The sequence below is a fragment of the Squalius cephalus genome, assembly GCF_949319135.1.
Source record: "Squalius cephalus genome assembly, chromosome: 15".
In the NCBI taxonomy this organism is placed as follows: domain Eukaryota; kingdom Metazoa; phylum Chordata; class Actinopteri; order Cypriniformes; family Leuciscidae; genus Squalius; species Squalius cephalus.
Window position 1 is genome coordinate 6,509,223 of NC_137136.1, and position 15,817 is coordinate 6,525,039.

Here is a 15,817-nt window from a genome sequence, read left to right on the forward strand (position 1 = left end):
ATTGTGTGTTAACTCATTTGCTTGTTTTGTTGTGGTTCCAGGCTTTCTGTTGTGAAAGGTCACTTCCCCAAGCTTATTGACTGTGCTCATTTTCACTATGAAAATGTGGACTTCGGTTCTATCGAGGTAAGATATTGTCTTGTTGAGCAGAGGTTTCTTAGCTCTCTACCTAAATTTAAGATAATACATTATAAGTAAAGATAACATGAACTAGTGAATTGTGAACACTAACACTAAGAACATCAATGAAAATGTCTATTAAAAGGTCTATTTTTTCTTTGTGTTAGTAATGCACATGTTTAGTTGTCAGGTTTCATCTTAGTTAGAGTTGGACATTTAGGGTTATTAAGAAGAAACAAGCAGATATCAGTACACAGCCAGAATATCTCCAGGGCTGATACAGCCTCACTTTGTGACCTTCAATAACACACACACACACACACACACACACACACACACACACACACACACACACACACACACACACACACACACACACACACACACACACACACACACACACACACACACACACACACACACACACACACACACACACACACACACACACACACACACACACACACACACACACACACACACACACACACACACACACACACACACACACACACACACACACACACACACACACACACACACACACACACACACACACACACACACACACAGTTCCAGATTCTGTGTTTGTGTACTCTGAAAGGAAAGAGGAAACAATTACTTCTATTTGATTCACAGATACACTGCAGTATGTCAGAACTCTTCTCATATAAACTGCCGGTCACTCAATGATCTGTGCTTTGAATGATCTGAAGCCAGTCTAAAATCTGTGATCAGTTGAAGAGGGTTTACATTTACAATGATAGACATCCATTTTCAAAGTGCATTTCACTGCCCCTGTGGTATTGTTTTTTGTTTGTGCTGCTTATATACCCATTTTGTGTTTATGATGGCAGAGAGCTGTATATACACACACACACACACACACACACACACACACACACACACACACACTCGAGAGCACCTGGAGCTCACTGACCGCACAGCATGACTGGAGTGGGAGTCCGACTCATTAGTGTTTAAATCCCCTAAAGAAAAGAGAAAAATAAAAGACCTTTACATGTTTTCTGATCTGACCCTGTGAAGCAGAAAGTGCCTCTCCTCTCCTTCTCTCTGTGCTATTGCAAAATGATTTTAATGCCCATGTACCATACTATCACCATGCTATATAATCTTCCATGTAATACCATGGTATATGAATACAGTAATGATTCATTTATTTTACTTGCATACTACCAGTCAAAAGTTTGGAGTAATTAAGTTTTATTTTATTTTATGTTTTTAAAAAGTCTCTAATGCTCACCAAGCCTGCAGTTATTTGATCAAAAATACAGTTAAAAACAGGAATATTGTGAAATATTTTTAATGCATCCTTGCTGAATAAAAAAAATATTAAAAAGCTGAAAAAAAAACAAAGCAAAAATCTTACTGACCCTAAACTTTTGAAAAACAAGTACCTTTGAATAAAATGGTATGACCACTTACATCTCACTGATCACTCTCATTATTTGAGGCGATGAGGAAGTTTGCACATGCTTCAGGGATATGAAACAGCATTTCAGTGACTGAATTATTGTGAAGGGATGTTCCCAGCTTCTCATAAATGATCATGTGTTTGAGAGTACCTAAATCTCATAAAACACGAGTAGCATGGTCTTAAACGGGTAATCACTGCAATTCGAAACATGTTTATGCTGTTACTTTCAGCTTGGATTGGATTTTCCAACGTCCTACTATAAGTGTGCGATCAAACGCTGCTTAAAATCAGACTTGCAACCTGGGAACTCGTACATAAACTCCGATTACAGTGGAATCCAGGTGTATGATGAATTAACACCCACTGAGATGTACACAGTTGATGATAAACATTCACCTTCTCCATGTAACATGTCTGATACAGTGCTAGTCATCTAGTTGTTCTGGCAACATACTGCTTGGTTATTTCTAGTCTTGCACGACAATGCAGGACCATGAGCATTCCCTTTAAACGTTTGTTTATGTGCACTTCTTCACACCTTCATGAATTAATGTCTGCTCTTTACACCTTCAGCTTCAGTTTGCCAACGAGCAGAGCGATGCCAGCTGGACCTCGGGCAGTGCCAAAGATCTGGTTTTCCTTGTGCAGGTGTCCTGCCAGGTGAGTGGGCGCACATGCCTCAGTCAGTGCTAATAATACACAGCCCCTCCTGCTACAGCTTAAAATAAAAACACAACTGATCGAATTGAACGTGACCGAAGTCAGTGCACTACACCTTGTTTAGCATCTTCCTCTCTTCTGCTGGCATCTTGTTTGTTGACTTCCCCCCTGCCTCGATTCTCTCTCTCTCTCTCTCTCTCTCTCTCTCTCTCTCTCTCTCCCCTCTCTCTCTGCCCCTCGTCCCCCTACTCTCTCTCCTTCTCTGAAATCTAGGGTAAGACGTGGATGGTACGGCGTTCGTACGAAGAGTTCCGGACGCTGGACGCCCACCTGCATCAGTGCATTTACGACCGCCGTTACTCGCAGCTCTTGGTCCTGCCCGCGCTCTGCGAGATCGGAGACCGGGTGGAGGTGAGCTTGACTACACTGGATACTAATGCTTATCTCATTTAGCTTCAACGTATTTATCGCATATTGTACCGCTAACAGAGTTAGCTGCTCAGTTTTGAGGTCGTCGGCCAGTTATGTAGGTTGGTGTCCGGACCCTTAGGGACAGTGCTGGGAAAGATACCACTTTATCTTTCACATGTCAATTTTAGTTATTTTTCTCTTTCTTTCATGTATCATGAGACTATATTTAAATCTTGTAGTCTGTAATTACCATTAGATACAGAAGCTGTAATATTGTGAGTATTACAATTTAAAATATACAATTAAAAATGTAATTTATTTTGGTGATGGCAAAGCTGAATTTTCAGCAATCATTACTCAAGTTTTCAGTGTCACATGATCCTTCATAAATCATTTCAATCAGGGTAAAAAATGGTTAATAATTAGAAAATGCTGCTTAATGTTTTTTTCAAGGATTATTTTTGATTAATAGAAATTTCTAAAAGAACAGTATTAATTTGAAATAAAAATCTTTTGAAACATTATAAATGTATTTATATAGTGTCACTTTTGATCATTTATTACTTCCTTGCTGAGTAAAAAAATATATATATTACTGACCCAAAACAGAAAATATTTTAATTTAAAAAAGATTGATATTTTCAGTTGATCTTAGCTTGTATTGAACCTAGAACATTGCTTTAAATCAAACTTCTTATGTGATATCTTTGAATAGTGTTTGACTACTGAATGAATTTGCCATTTGAACATGCATGTTATTCACGCAGATCTTCACACCACTTTTGTCGGAGTATCTGAACCGCCTCTCAATGATTGTGGACAATAAGCTGAACTGTGGGCCGGTTCTCTCCTGGATGGAGGTGAGAGGCAAACAGAGGAGAGATAAGACCGCAAACATATATTAGAGTAGATTAGAACTGAGATCTAAAAGAAATTTATTTAAAAGGAGTTCACCCAAATATAATGAAAATGTCATCATCATTCACTCGCCCTCATTTCGTTCCAAACCTATTTGCATTTCTTTCTTCTGTGAAATATAAAATAAGTTATTTTGAAGAATTGCAGCCCATTGACTTCCATTGTATTAACAAAACAAAAAAAATTCTGATAATATCTTCTTTAATGTTCCACAGAAGAAAATCAGTCATACAAGTTTGGAATGATGAGCATTAAAGGCACACTATGCAAGATTTGTACCTTAATATAACAGCTTCGAAATCATTTCGATGGTAAACGAACTCATAGTAGGGCAAATCATCCCATTGGCAAAGCAGGGGGTGGGACGCCGCTGGCAAAACCAGCAATGCAAGGTGCACCCCGAAAAATCTCGCAAGAATCACGTCTTGCTGTACGTCACGACGTCACATACATCAACAACATCTGAAGCAGCCTTTATGGAAGACACTAGCACGCATTTCAGACGTGAATAATGGCAGTGTCGACGAAGAAAGCGGGTCGGAAGAGTGCAGAGACGGCTCTGCGTGAGTGGTATTTACGACAGTAACGTTAAATACAAGTACTCCACAGCGACTCTAGGGGTCGCTGTTTGAGAAAAACGGAAACTGCATAGTGTGCCTTTAAGTACTCAAGTATAAGAGGAGATTTATGCAGTTTTTTGTCATTTTTACTTGCCATTTTTCTTACCATATCTCAAATCTCAACATTTTATATTTCTTTGTCAAAACATGGTTGTATCTGTTGTTCTTCAAAGGTAAATTTAATCGCTCTGAATTTTGCTGTGAGATTGCAGTATAACAGCTTATTGCTTTTTATAATCATTGCAGATTGACAACCATGGCAACAGGTTCATGCTGAAAGAAGAAGCGTCTTTAAATGTTCCTGCCATCGCTGCTGCTCACGTCATCAAGCGCTACACTGCCCAGGCTAGCGATGAGATCTCCATTGAGGTACTCAGACCACTTACTCTTTTTCTTGTGTTGATGCATTTCCTTTTTCGAACAGGACAGTGAGATGGGAGATATGAAAGAATTCAATATTTTAAATAAAGTGAAAGTGACCCATATTCAGAATTTGTCCTCTGCATTTAACCCATCCAAGTTAATGCACACACACTAGAAGTAGTGAGTTGTGAACACACACACACACACACACACACACACACACACTGCAAACAATGGACACACACCCAGCCAGCCAATTTTACTGAGGCACCCAGGGAGCGATTGGGGGTTAGGTGCCTTGCTCAAGGGCACCTCAGTCATTTCCTGCCAGTATTGAGAACCGAACCCGCAACCTTTAGGTTACCAGTCTGACTCTAACCATTTGGCCATGACTGCCCCAAAATAAACAAGACTAACTGCTTGTTCTGTTCAGTGCTGCAAATCAAACTACAGCATAAACTCCATACTCTTCCAAAAGACCTTGTACCCAGTTTGAGTTCTCTCTCTTTCTCGTCCTGTCCTTATTCTGCACATGCATGCACAGCCTGCCTGGTCCTAGGACAAAGTTTTGTTCTCTCTGCTCTTCCTCCTTTTCTTTCTCATCTGTCAGGTCTATTCCTGTCCCCCCTCCCTATACGCTGCTCCATATACAGCGTCTCTTTCTGGGCCAGAAATTGGGGTGACCCAAACTTAGAACACATTGACGTCCCTTCTCTCTGTCTCTTTTCCTTTCTGTTACTCTTCAAATCTTTTACATACAGTATGTATGACATATTTTTTGAAACTGATCCATCTAGCTAGCTGTAATCTCATAGCAGTGCTCTAGCAACCTCTCCTAAACCACATGGTAATGCCTTAGCAACCACCGGGAACAAACTAGCAGCCACCTAGAAACACCTTAGCTACCATGCCAAGGACCTTGGCAACTACTAAGTAATGCTGTATTTATGTCTCTTTCGATTCTTCAAATCTCTCAAATACACTAGCAATCTCTCTGAATCCCTTTTAAACTACCTAGCAAAGCCTTAAGAACCACTCAGAACAACCTAACAGCCACCTAGAAACATCCTAGCAACCAAATCAAACACATTAGCAATGCTGTATTTATCTGTCTTCACTACACGCAACTTAACTTAACAGTCACTTAGAAATGCCCTAGCTACAACTTAAAGCATTTTAACAACTGCTTAGTTATGCTGTGTCTGTCTGTTGAATTTGAAACATTTAGGCAACATCAACATTTATCTTGACAAACTTTCCCTTTTTAGTTTCTTCTTTGGACTTTTTCTGTTTTCTCTCTTCTCAGGCTTGATTCTTTCTCTTTCTGCTCTCTAGTGTGAGATAGGAACTGATCATTTTTTCCCCTTCCTCTTTTTAAAATTTGGGTCAAAGTGTATTTCGGCATGCAACAGTGCTTTTGAAAAGAACTGTGAATCTGATTGTGATGGGAATATATAAAGTTTTTTGTCTACAGTACACATTGATTCTAGCTGTTGAAAAATATGAACTCAATCATCATCCTGTTATATGCTGATGAATTTTTTTTGACACGTTTTTTGACACTCTTGGTGCACAAGTAATTTGCATATTTCTCTTACTAGATGCGTCTGTCAGTTTGCATGTTAATCGCGTGTATGTGTCTTTGTTCCTCTTTCTAAAGGTTGGTGATATTTTGTCAGTGATTGACATGCCACCCAAAGAGGACACCACGTGGTGGAGAGGAAAGCATGGATTCCAGGTACCAGTCTAAACCTCAGGACTTGATATGGGCCATCTTCTGTAACACTGACATCTTTGAGCTCTGTGTTTCCCTCTCTTTTCCTCAGGTTGGCTTCTTTCCCAGTGAATGTGTGGAATTAATCAATGAGAAGTTGCAGCAGTCTGTCAGTGCTCCTGTCAGTAAGCAAGGTACCACACACACAGTCTTTTATCTAGAGATCAGGAGGGTACTGGAAGTAGAAATGCCATTTAAAGTTTCTTTAGCAAAATTGATTGAGAAATGTACTTCCAGAAGAAAGTGTTCTGTCATTGATCTATGCTTCAGTACACATCATTTAGTTGTCCAGCCAATCTTCATTGGCTGTTCTTCTGTGTTTCAGAGGTGGATCATATGAACTCCAAACCTGGCGTTACCAACACGACTGGGCCTTCCTCTCCAACATCAGGTATGGTCAAGTAATTTTTACTTTTTAGTAGTTGCAATTAGGGCTGGGCATAGTATTACAGGCGCAATGACATGGAAGTAGCGAAAAATCTATTCTTCTGGATGGTGACGTACATCAGAGTTTAACGAATTATTCAAAAAGAGCAGAGACTTGGTTCTATGGATTTGTTGTTGTTTGGATTTTGAGATGTACATTGCACTCAAAAGTGGAGGCAGATGAACGTGAGCTTGATTAAATGACTGGAGAAGTCCTGCATACGTCACTAAAGAGAAGTCTGCCATTTCATTAGAAGGCCCAGTTATGACATTTTAAATTGAACATTACAAGGTCAAAGAATGGAACTTATGCATGGATGAATTGTTCACAGTAAGATCTTTAACATGCATTTAGAAAATAGATCAAATGAATTTTAATTTCATTCCGAGTTTACATGGCAACGGCAATATATACCACATTGTGCCTGCATTACCACCTCGTTGTGCATTATTATTTTATAATTCACTGTCTGAAATCAATTATTTTGCTTGTACGGTTACTGCACCTCAAGACATTTTTCAGGTTTTTTTTCCTTTTTAGAACTAGTAAAGGAGGATTGAGTCATTGATATGTAATGTTTAGAGATTGAGAGACATTAAGTGTGTGTGTGAATTACCTGAGTCTGTGCTGCTGTCAGTTGCATTCGGCTGCAACGTCTCTACTAATAGTGAAGCTGTAAGTTGAACTACTTAAAAAAAAAAAAACATTACAACCCCGCTACTGAGAAATGTCACATACTGTAGCTTTTCACTTGGCAAACTGTTTTATTGAGAAAGTCATAGTTGGGCCTGACAAGTTTTTGTGTATGAGAGATTGTAAGGCACTGTCCCAAATGGAAGCTCTTGCGATCTTCCTCCAAGTCTGCACCCTTGTGATGTAATGCCGATTTGAGTGTCGGGTAGAAGTCTGCGCATCAAGGGCGCATATCGGCTGCAAAGGCTGAAACCTAAAATGACAAATGGGTCACCCTACAGTCTTGCACAAGTGCAGCAAAACTGCAAGTGAACATGAAATGTGCCATTTGGGACTAAGTTTGTGCATGGGAGGGAGAAAGAGCAGAGCTAGAGCATGCTTTCCATAGATAATAAAAGAAATTGTCATTTTTATAGTATTGTTTGTCATATTTATTTCAATGTCTTTGTGTTTTTTGGTTCTTTTGCTGTGGTAGGCTGAAAGTCTCTGAAATAATTTGGTGAAGTATATCCATATCGAAGTGTACTGCAATCAAGAAACTACTGAAACTACTTTAGCTGTGCATTTACTGGAAAAAATTGTCAATTATTGTCAACCAATCAGAATCAAGCATTCAAACCTGTGGTATAAAATATAGATACACAACCAGTCAAAAGCTTGAATATACCCAATGTAATTTATTCCTGTAATGGCACAGCTAGATTTTCAGCAGCCTCAATGAATGAAAGTATTAATTTCTTTAATTATTTATATTACTGCCCCCAGTGTGTGTATATCAGCCATCCTTTAAATATTGGTATTTGCGCCAACCCTTGATAAACCTATATCAGTCAACCATTTTTGGTGAATAGGTGATATATCGCCCAGCCCTAGTTGTTTTTTCAAAAAGACATGCTTTGGTTACTTGATGTTCTAGCACAGATGATATTGTAGCCTTTGGTGGCACGGCTGCTGTTTTTAAGGTTATTTTTATGGCCTTGAAAGCCACTATAGTCAAAACAATGTTATTATTTGTCACAAATTTTTGTCTAAGATTTTAAGGTTGTTGGTTAGTCTTCTGTACATCACAGCAGCATCTTCTAATGAAATGCTTTAACAGTGAATGTATTAGTTTATAATAACACTTGCACTAAAGATGCATTTGATGTTTCTGTCGATTGTGTTTCCTTCTTTTTCTCTCAGTTCTTCATCCTTGGTTCCTAAGCCTGGCTGGTAACAACTTCAGTGAATTTACCTAAACTAACATTTCTATATCCGTCTTTTTCTAACGCCTTCTATCCTCTGAGATATCTAGGGTTTGGAACACAGATTGTGGTTGTCTATACAGCAGGCAGAGAAAGTGTGGGTTGTTTGGAGAGGATGAGCTTGGGTGTTGGATGGTGAAGACCGCAAAAATGTTGTATAATTCATTCATGTGGGCATCATTCTCTAGCACAGGGTTTGGCAACCATTGTTAATGAGTTAATCATTGTGCTCGATAGGACTAAATATACTTGGTTGAATATCAGAAATTTATAGCATTGACTTTGTACAGCGGAACAAGCTGTACGCTGTCAGTCGGTAACTAGTGTGTGTAATGTGCAGTGGTCACGCTAATGGTTTATCAGAGCTGCACACTTTCATTGACTTGCGCAGTTTAATTCTCACACTTTAATAGTATTTATAACTTCTACCTTAATAAAAACAAGCTGTGTTACTATGAGGAATGATTACCTTAAAATGTAGATCTGTATGTACTGTAGGTACGAGGTACTTTATCTGAATGAAATACATAGGCTACACCTCTTGCTTTTGCTCATGTGCCAGCTATTATTACCATAGGTTGCCGACCCCTGCTCTAGCTTCTGTTGATGAATTGCAGGCTGCTTGTTGTATAAATGAGAAGCTGTTAGTGGGCAGTGAGGATTGATTTTGATTGTGCTTGCTCCATGACATATCGAACTTTTTTAACAATGTGTCCTAACCAGGCATGATGCAACAAGATTCCAGTGACAAGCAGTGGACACGATTAGTTAAAAACAAAATGTAATGTCATGTCACTCATCACAAGATGTCCTAGAGATGTCCTCGGCACGCCTAGTTGGGGCTTGTTGATACATTTCTAAAAGTGCTGCTTTTTAGATGGCATTGATGATGACTTTCGTAACTGATGTCTACATTATGGCTGCAAAAGGCCCTCATTTAACCCATTTAACTTTCTTACATTTATGTGTCATTCAGGTCATTGACCCTGAGGCCTGTGAAGTGTCTATAGCAGTGGTTCTCAACCAGGGGGTCGGGAGATGGCTTAAAATTATTTAAAATAAGACAAAACACAAGCTAAAACAGCTAGATGGTAACAACTTTAGCCATTCCTTGGCCACCAAAGTTCTTCAACCTGGATATAAAAGGGACTTTTAAAAAGAAAAGTCATGGAAATGAATTACATTTAAATTATATTAATAAAATGTAAATTTTTTATTATGGAGCCCCGCATATGACAAGCAGACATACAATTTGTTTGCTCGTTTAAGTTAATTGTGGCCATGTTAAACTAATTTGTTCTCTCATTTTGATTTAACTAAAACAAGGGAACAAATTATTATATTGTGTGCACGATTTACTTAAAAGCTAAGGAATGAATTAGTAAAGCATGTTGACTTATTAGGTCATGGGAACTGGGAATTATTTAATTTGTGGCCACGATATACAATCCATGTCATGTGCGGGGCTCCGTGCTTTATAAATAAATTTATATCATTTTTTTCAGGTTCTGAAAGATTTGATTGATTATAAATTGCTATTGGGGAGTCAATTTTTTTTTGACCCTGTAATCACAAACTAGAAAAGACATGTAAATTCATTGGTAATAAAAAGTGTAAACCCTAAAGAACATTCAGTTATTGAAATAATGGACTGTAATTTTTTTAATTGTTATACTTATTTTATTAATTTTAATATTATACCATTCCTAGTTTCCATAAATAAAAAAAGTTATAAAAAATATTATTTATTATTATTATTATTTTATAAAATTATTAAATAATCAGCTTTGAAATGTGAATTCAAAAATGTTGAGAACCACTAATCTCTAGCTATATCGCGTAGTCCTACTCACAGTGGTATGGTTTTTAGACAAATGAGAACACAGCCTGCAGGAGTTATGGACTTCATAGAATAGAGTTTACTGGTTGGCTTTTTTTCGGTGTTTGTGGTGTGGTTTTCTTCTTTCTAGGGGTCAGAGTGCTCACGTGAAACAAAAGCTGCAGAAATGTTCAGACTTCTTGTGTACGTTCCAGTCATCTGTTAGTGCTTTGCCAAGTTCACGGGTTTCAGCCAACTTTAATAAAATTCTGAATAATAGGGAGTGCATAAGGCACTGTATGAAATGTGGCTACTATAAACGTAGCATTTTATTCAGCCTAATACACCTCGGGAATTGTTACTAAGCGCTTCAGAGATTTCCATTCGCATTTATTTACATATTAAACATCGAAAATGTCAAATAACTAAATGTAGAGGTTTTGAGTATATTAAAATGTTTTATAAATATTATAATTAAAATGTATATTGATATATTTTCCATAAATACACTTGGATGTATTGTATAGTTTCTTTCATAATAAGTGATTTTTTTTATGATGTCATACTCAAAACCCCTCACCTGTGCACCTCAAATGTTGTCTGTCTTTGAAGGGTATCCCAAATGAACAAATTTTTGTCAAGTAAAGTATGTTTTAAAAAATATTCCCCGACTGAGTGTGAAGGGAGCAGTGATCTGTAGTGTGTGAAAGTGTGCTGTCCACATTTTCAATTGCCTGACTTGCTCTCTGTCGCCCCCTTTTGGCAGTGTCCAAGAAACATGGCAAGCTGATTGGCTTCCTGCGCACCTTCATGAAGTCCAGACCCACCAAACAAAAGCTAAAGCAGAGGGGAATCCTGAAAGAACGAGTGTTCGGTTGCGACCTCGGCGAGCATCTCCTCAACTCTGGTCTAGACGGTACAGAAACAGATTATTTCCTCTATGTGCTGTAAAAGAGATGTATGGGAACCTTGTTGAAATTGTCATTTCTACATGTATAGTGATTTTTTTTTTTGTGTGGTCAAACTTCAGTGCCGCAGGTCCTAAAGAGCTGCTCAGAGTTCATAGAGAAGCATGGTGTGGTGGATGGGATCTACAGACACTCTGGTGTGTCCTCCAACATACAGAAACTCAGGTGTGTTTAGTCATACTTTATTCTGGTTATATAAAGGTCGTCACGGACGAATTATGTCTGCACTTAAAACCATATTTTAAGGGTAATTAATGTTTTCTTTATATGCATGACCATGACATATGTTATTCTCTTGCATCTCATCCCAATCAGGCATGAGTTTGACAGTGAAAATGTTCCGGACCTGACGAAAGACGTGTACATGCAGGATATTCACTGTGTTGGCTCACTGTGCAAACTCTACTTCAGAGAGCTGCCCAATCCTCTCCTCACGTACCAACTCTACGACAAGTTTGCTGTAAGTAGTTCTGGCTTTAGCATGAGTTATGTTCAAACAAGCTGCAAAATGAGGGTTTCAAAACCCTTTAACCATGTTAACATCACGGTACTTCAAAGCCGAAGATATTTCTCTTGTTTTCAGATAATAGTCTTGGAAACAGTTGGACACAATAATGAACTGTTTATCAAAAATGTATAATGGATTCCACAAAAATATTTAGAAGCACAAGTGTTTTCAACATTGATAATAATAAGAAATGTTTCTTGAGCAGCAAATCAGCATACTAGAATGATTTCTGAAGGATCATGTGACACTGAAGACTGGAGTAATGATGCTGAAAATTCAGCTTTGTATTAAAAATAAATTTTGTACATTTATACATTTTGTATTAAAAATACATTTTGAAATGAATGACATTTCAAAATGTATTAAATGTATTAAGTTATTTTAAATTGAAATATTTCACAATATTACTGTTTTATAGATCAAATAAATGCTGCTGTGGTGAACATAAGAGACTTCTTTCAAAAACATTAAAAGAATCTTACCGAAACTAAACTTCCAAATGTTTCTCAAGTCCAGTAATGTTTTAAAGTTAAAAAGCGAGCTGTATCTTTCTGTCTGACCAGGAATGTATGGGAGAGATGACAGATGAAGAGAGAATGGTGAAAGTGCATGATGTTATCCAGCAACTTCCTCCTCCTCACTACCGGTAACCCCAATACTGACTACATGGTTCAAGTTGTGTCACCTTTTATTGACATTGATGTGAAACTGAAGTGTGACAGAAAGAGCTGTTTTCTGACAATAAAGGATGTGTTTTAATTTGTCTCTGTCTCTCAGCACTTTGGAGTACCTCATCAAACATCTGGCCGGGTTGGCCACCTGCAGTGGAGAGACTAACATGCACATTAAGAATCTGGCCATCGTCTGGGCCCCCAACCTGCTCAGGTGTTTAATTATAACTACCTAAATATTAGCAATGCACAATGTATTGGTGATGATGTCCATAATGGCCAATAGTAGTATTTTATTTATTTGTTTGTTTATTTATTTATTTATTTATTTTAAACTATCAGCACAGCCATGATTAGGTTGATATTGGAAGCAGTTAATGTAATGGCTGTCTTGGATACTTGATTCTGATTGGTCAATGACATAATATTTGATTCTTATTGGTCACTCACAGCATTCTGCTGTCAGATATTTTAGTATAATATGTATATTACTTACAACTGTACCAGGCAGGTGTACTAGTTTTAAATCTGAGATAAAAAGGGTATTTTTTTCCTCATATAATAAAATAATTTATGCTCAAATCAATATTTTTATTTATTAGTTTTATTTATTTATTTCTTAGCAGTAGTAGCCATAATATACTCTTTAATAAATTATTTTTGATGAAATATTTTTCTGTGCCAGATTTTAAAATAATTTTTGTTTTCTACCGTGAATTTATAGATTTATAGGTCTAATAATTTGATGCCTAATCTAATTTAAAAACTTTTTTGTTTCGGCCCAGAATTTGCATTTCGGTGCATCCCTATCAAAATTGTCAGTGTGTTTTGTCCTAATATTTTACTGTTGAACTGAACACATTTGAAATGAATACATCTATGTGATTCATTACTGAAATCATTTACTAGTACAGGCTGAGGGTTCAAATTAAACCTATTTTGTCTAAATCAGAATCTACTGTTGTTCTGTGTCAGGTCCAAAGAAATTGAGGCGGCAGGCTTAAGCGGCGCTGATCCGTTTAAAGAAGTGCGCATTCAGTCCGTGGTCGTGGAGTTTCTGCTCAGCAATGTGGAAGTTCTGTTCAGTGACTCTTTCACTTCCGTTGGACGTTTCAGTGCAGGTATGTTGAGCCAGAAAATAACTAATTTGTTTTCCACCATAGATGTTCACACTCATCAGTAAACCACTCATTCAGTCCGGTGTCTTCAAACCAGAGCATGTGAGCGGAGCGGAGAACGCCTTTCTGTCGCTCAGTCCGCTCAAGGCCGCTCACTCAACCCAGAATGCCCTTTTATGCTGTTTCGAGAACACTTGAAATAAGCAATAGGTCTAAGGTTATGAAATACAAATATTGTTTTAATGAAGTTGCGAACCTTATAGGCCTACATAGATGCACAGTAAACATCAAAGTACTCACAGCAAAGTTTTTTTTCCTTCTTTGCTTGGGGGTAAAAAGAACTTTGAAATACTGTTGCAGCGATATACTGTTAACAAACATCCCGACGTCGACCACACTTATGAGAGCGCTGTTTCAATGAATATGTAAATATGTGCTGTGCGCTTTCCTCTCAATAAAAATAATAAACGTACAACAAAAATAATTTATTCAATATTGCTTTAAAGCCACACATAATAGAACTTATCTATAGGCCTACTGTAGTTGAGACATTTATTCAAGAAATTCACTACAAACAGAAAGACGTACAGTATAGTAAAGAGAAATTTCTTGTCCGAGCAGGATTTGAACGAATGTCGTTGTACCGGTGAGCTTTCGCATGGGCCTTGAGGGATTGAGCGGAGCGCACTGGCATAGAGCGAAATATTGAAAATATTGAATACACACCGCTCCGCTTTCCTGACATGCTCTGCTTCAAACTGCACTTTCATTAAACACGCAATGATGTTGGCTTTGTTCCAAAACCTAGTGAGCTGCCTACATACTGTAAGCAGCATTTTAAGGCATTGTGGGCAAAAAGGTATGCAACTTAATTTTGCTGCCTTCAAAGATACTTTCTTTTGGCAGCAATGTTGTATCCTTCAGAGAAGCCAATCCCATAATGTGACAAGCTCAGTGACATACTTTAGTTAGGATGCTGCTTATGTTTACAGTGCACCATGTTTTGGAACAGAGTTGTCTAAACCAATATAGTAGCAAAATTGCTAGACATAATGATTCCTCTGACTTGTTTTCATTACAGAATTGCCACAGATTTAACATGAATGTTTCTTAACTTCCTCTGCCAGTCTTCGTTTAAAGTGATATCTGATATTTCACCACTGATTTCTTCCCTTCTGAGATGCAGTTCTTTTTGTTTTCATACTTAACTGCTGCAGTCAGACCTGTGACTTCATCTCTTCTCTCTTTTTTTTTGATCCCTTATGACAGAATATTAAATGGCTGTAACAGGTTGAACAACATTAATTTAATATATTAGGGCTGGGTGATATGGCTAAATAAATTACTGCGCTATTTTGTTATATTATTGTAATATTTTTAGCCTTTTGATGATATTCATCATGATATTTACTCTACCAATCAAAAGTTTGGGGTCAACAATATATATATTTTTTAATTAATAAAGTAATAAATAAAATAAAAATTCATATAAATATGTAATATTACTATTTTTACTGTATTTTTAAAAATAAATAGATTAAAAAACATTAAAAAACCCACAGACCTCAAACTTCTGAACTGTGTATTTCTCTGAAATGGCTTAAAATAGTGACATTTTTATTTATGCTAAAGGAACCATCATTTCAATCAAATAGCCACTGCTGACATGTAAATTGTTCATTTTTTTTAATCGATTGACATTACATTTAATATAAAATTAAATACAAATTAATCACACATTTCTTTTGTAATTAATCATGAATAATCACACCTAACATCAAAGTTTATATTTATTTATTTATTTATTTATTTATTTATTTATTTATTTATTTATTTATTTATTTATTTATTTATTTTTAAGTGAACTTAAAACAATCTTCACATGTACCTGTGCATTTATTATATCAGGGCTAAATTTTTTCTATTGGTCCAGTTCAGATTTTTACTTGCCCTGCCAAAATGCACAAAAAGTTGTTGTTGTTGTTTTTGACCCATGTAACCTAGTAAACAGTGCGTTAAGATTTCCAGTGCATTAAGATTTTCAGGTAGCTCTAACAGGTAGGAT

The 15,817-nt window shown here is 37.1% G+C and overlaps 1 protein-coding gene across 6 annotated transcripts in view; it reads left to right on the plus strand.

Moving 5' to 3' along the window:
• The window catches only part of arhgap33 (Rho GTPase activating protein 33), a 57,638-nt gene that overhangs the window by 30,821 nt on the left and 11,000 nt on the right, over positions 1-15,817 (plus strand). For all 6 annotated transcript variants that reach the window (XM_079894690.1, XM_079894692.1, XM_079894695.1 and 3 more), the window contains 14 exons: positions 42-126; positions 2,132-2,218; positions 2,492-2,629; positions 3,397-3,489; positions 4,414-4,536; positions 6,191-6,268; positions 6,357-6,438; positions 6,630-6,695; positions 11,254-11,403; positions 11,518-11,620; positions 11,771-11,915; positions 12,527-12,609; positions 12,741-12,848; positions 13,610-13,755. In XM_079894690.1, coding sequence (XP_079750816.1) covers positions 42-126; positions 2,132-2,218; positions 2,492-2,629; positions 3,397-3,489; positions 4,414-4,536; positions 6,191-6,268; positions 6,357-6,438; positions 6,630-6,695; positions 11,254-11,403; positions 11,518-11,620; positions 11,771-11,915; positions 12,527-12,609; positions 12,741-12,848; positions 13,610-13,755 — 1,487 coding nt within the window. The remainder of the gene's footprint in view (positions 1-41; positions 127-2,131; positions 2,219-2,491; positions 2,630-3,396; positions 3,490-4,413; positions 4,537-6,190; positions 6,269-6,356; positions 6,439-6,629; positions 6,696-11,253; positions 11,404-11,517; positions 11,621-11,770; positions 11,916-12,526; positions 12,610-12,740; positions 12,849-13,609; positions 13,756-15,817) is intronic.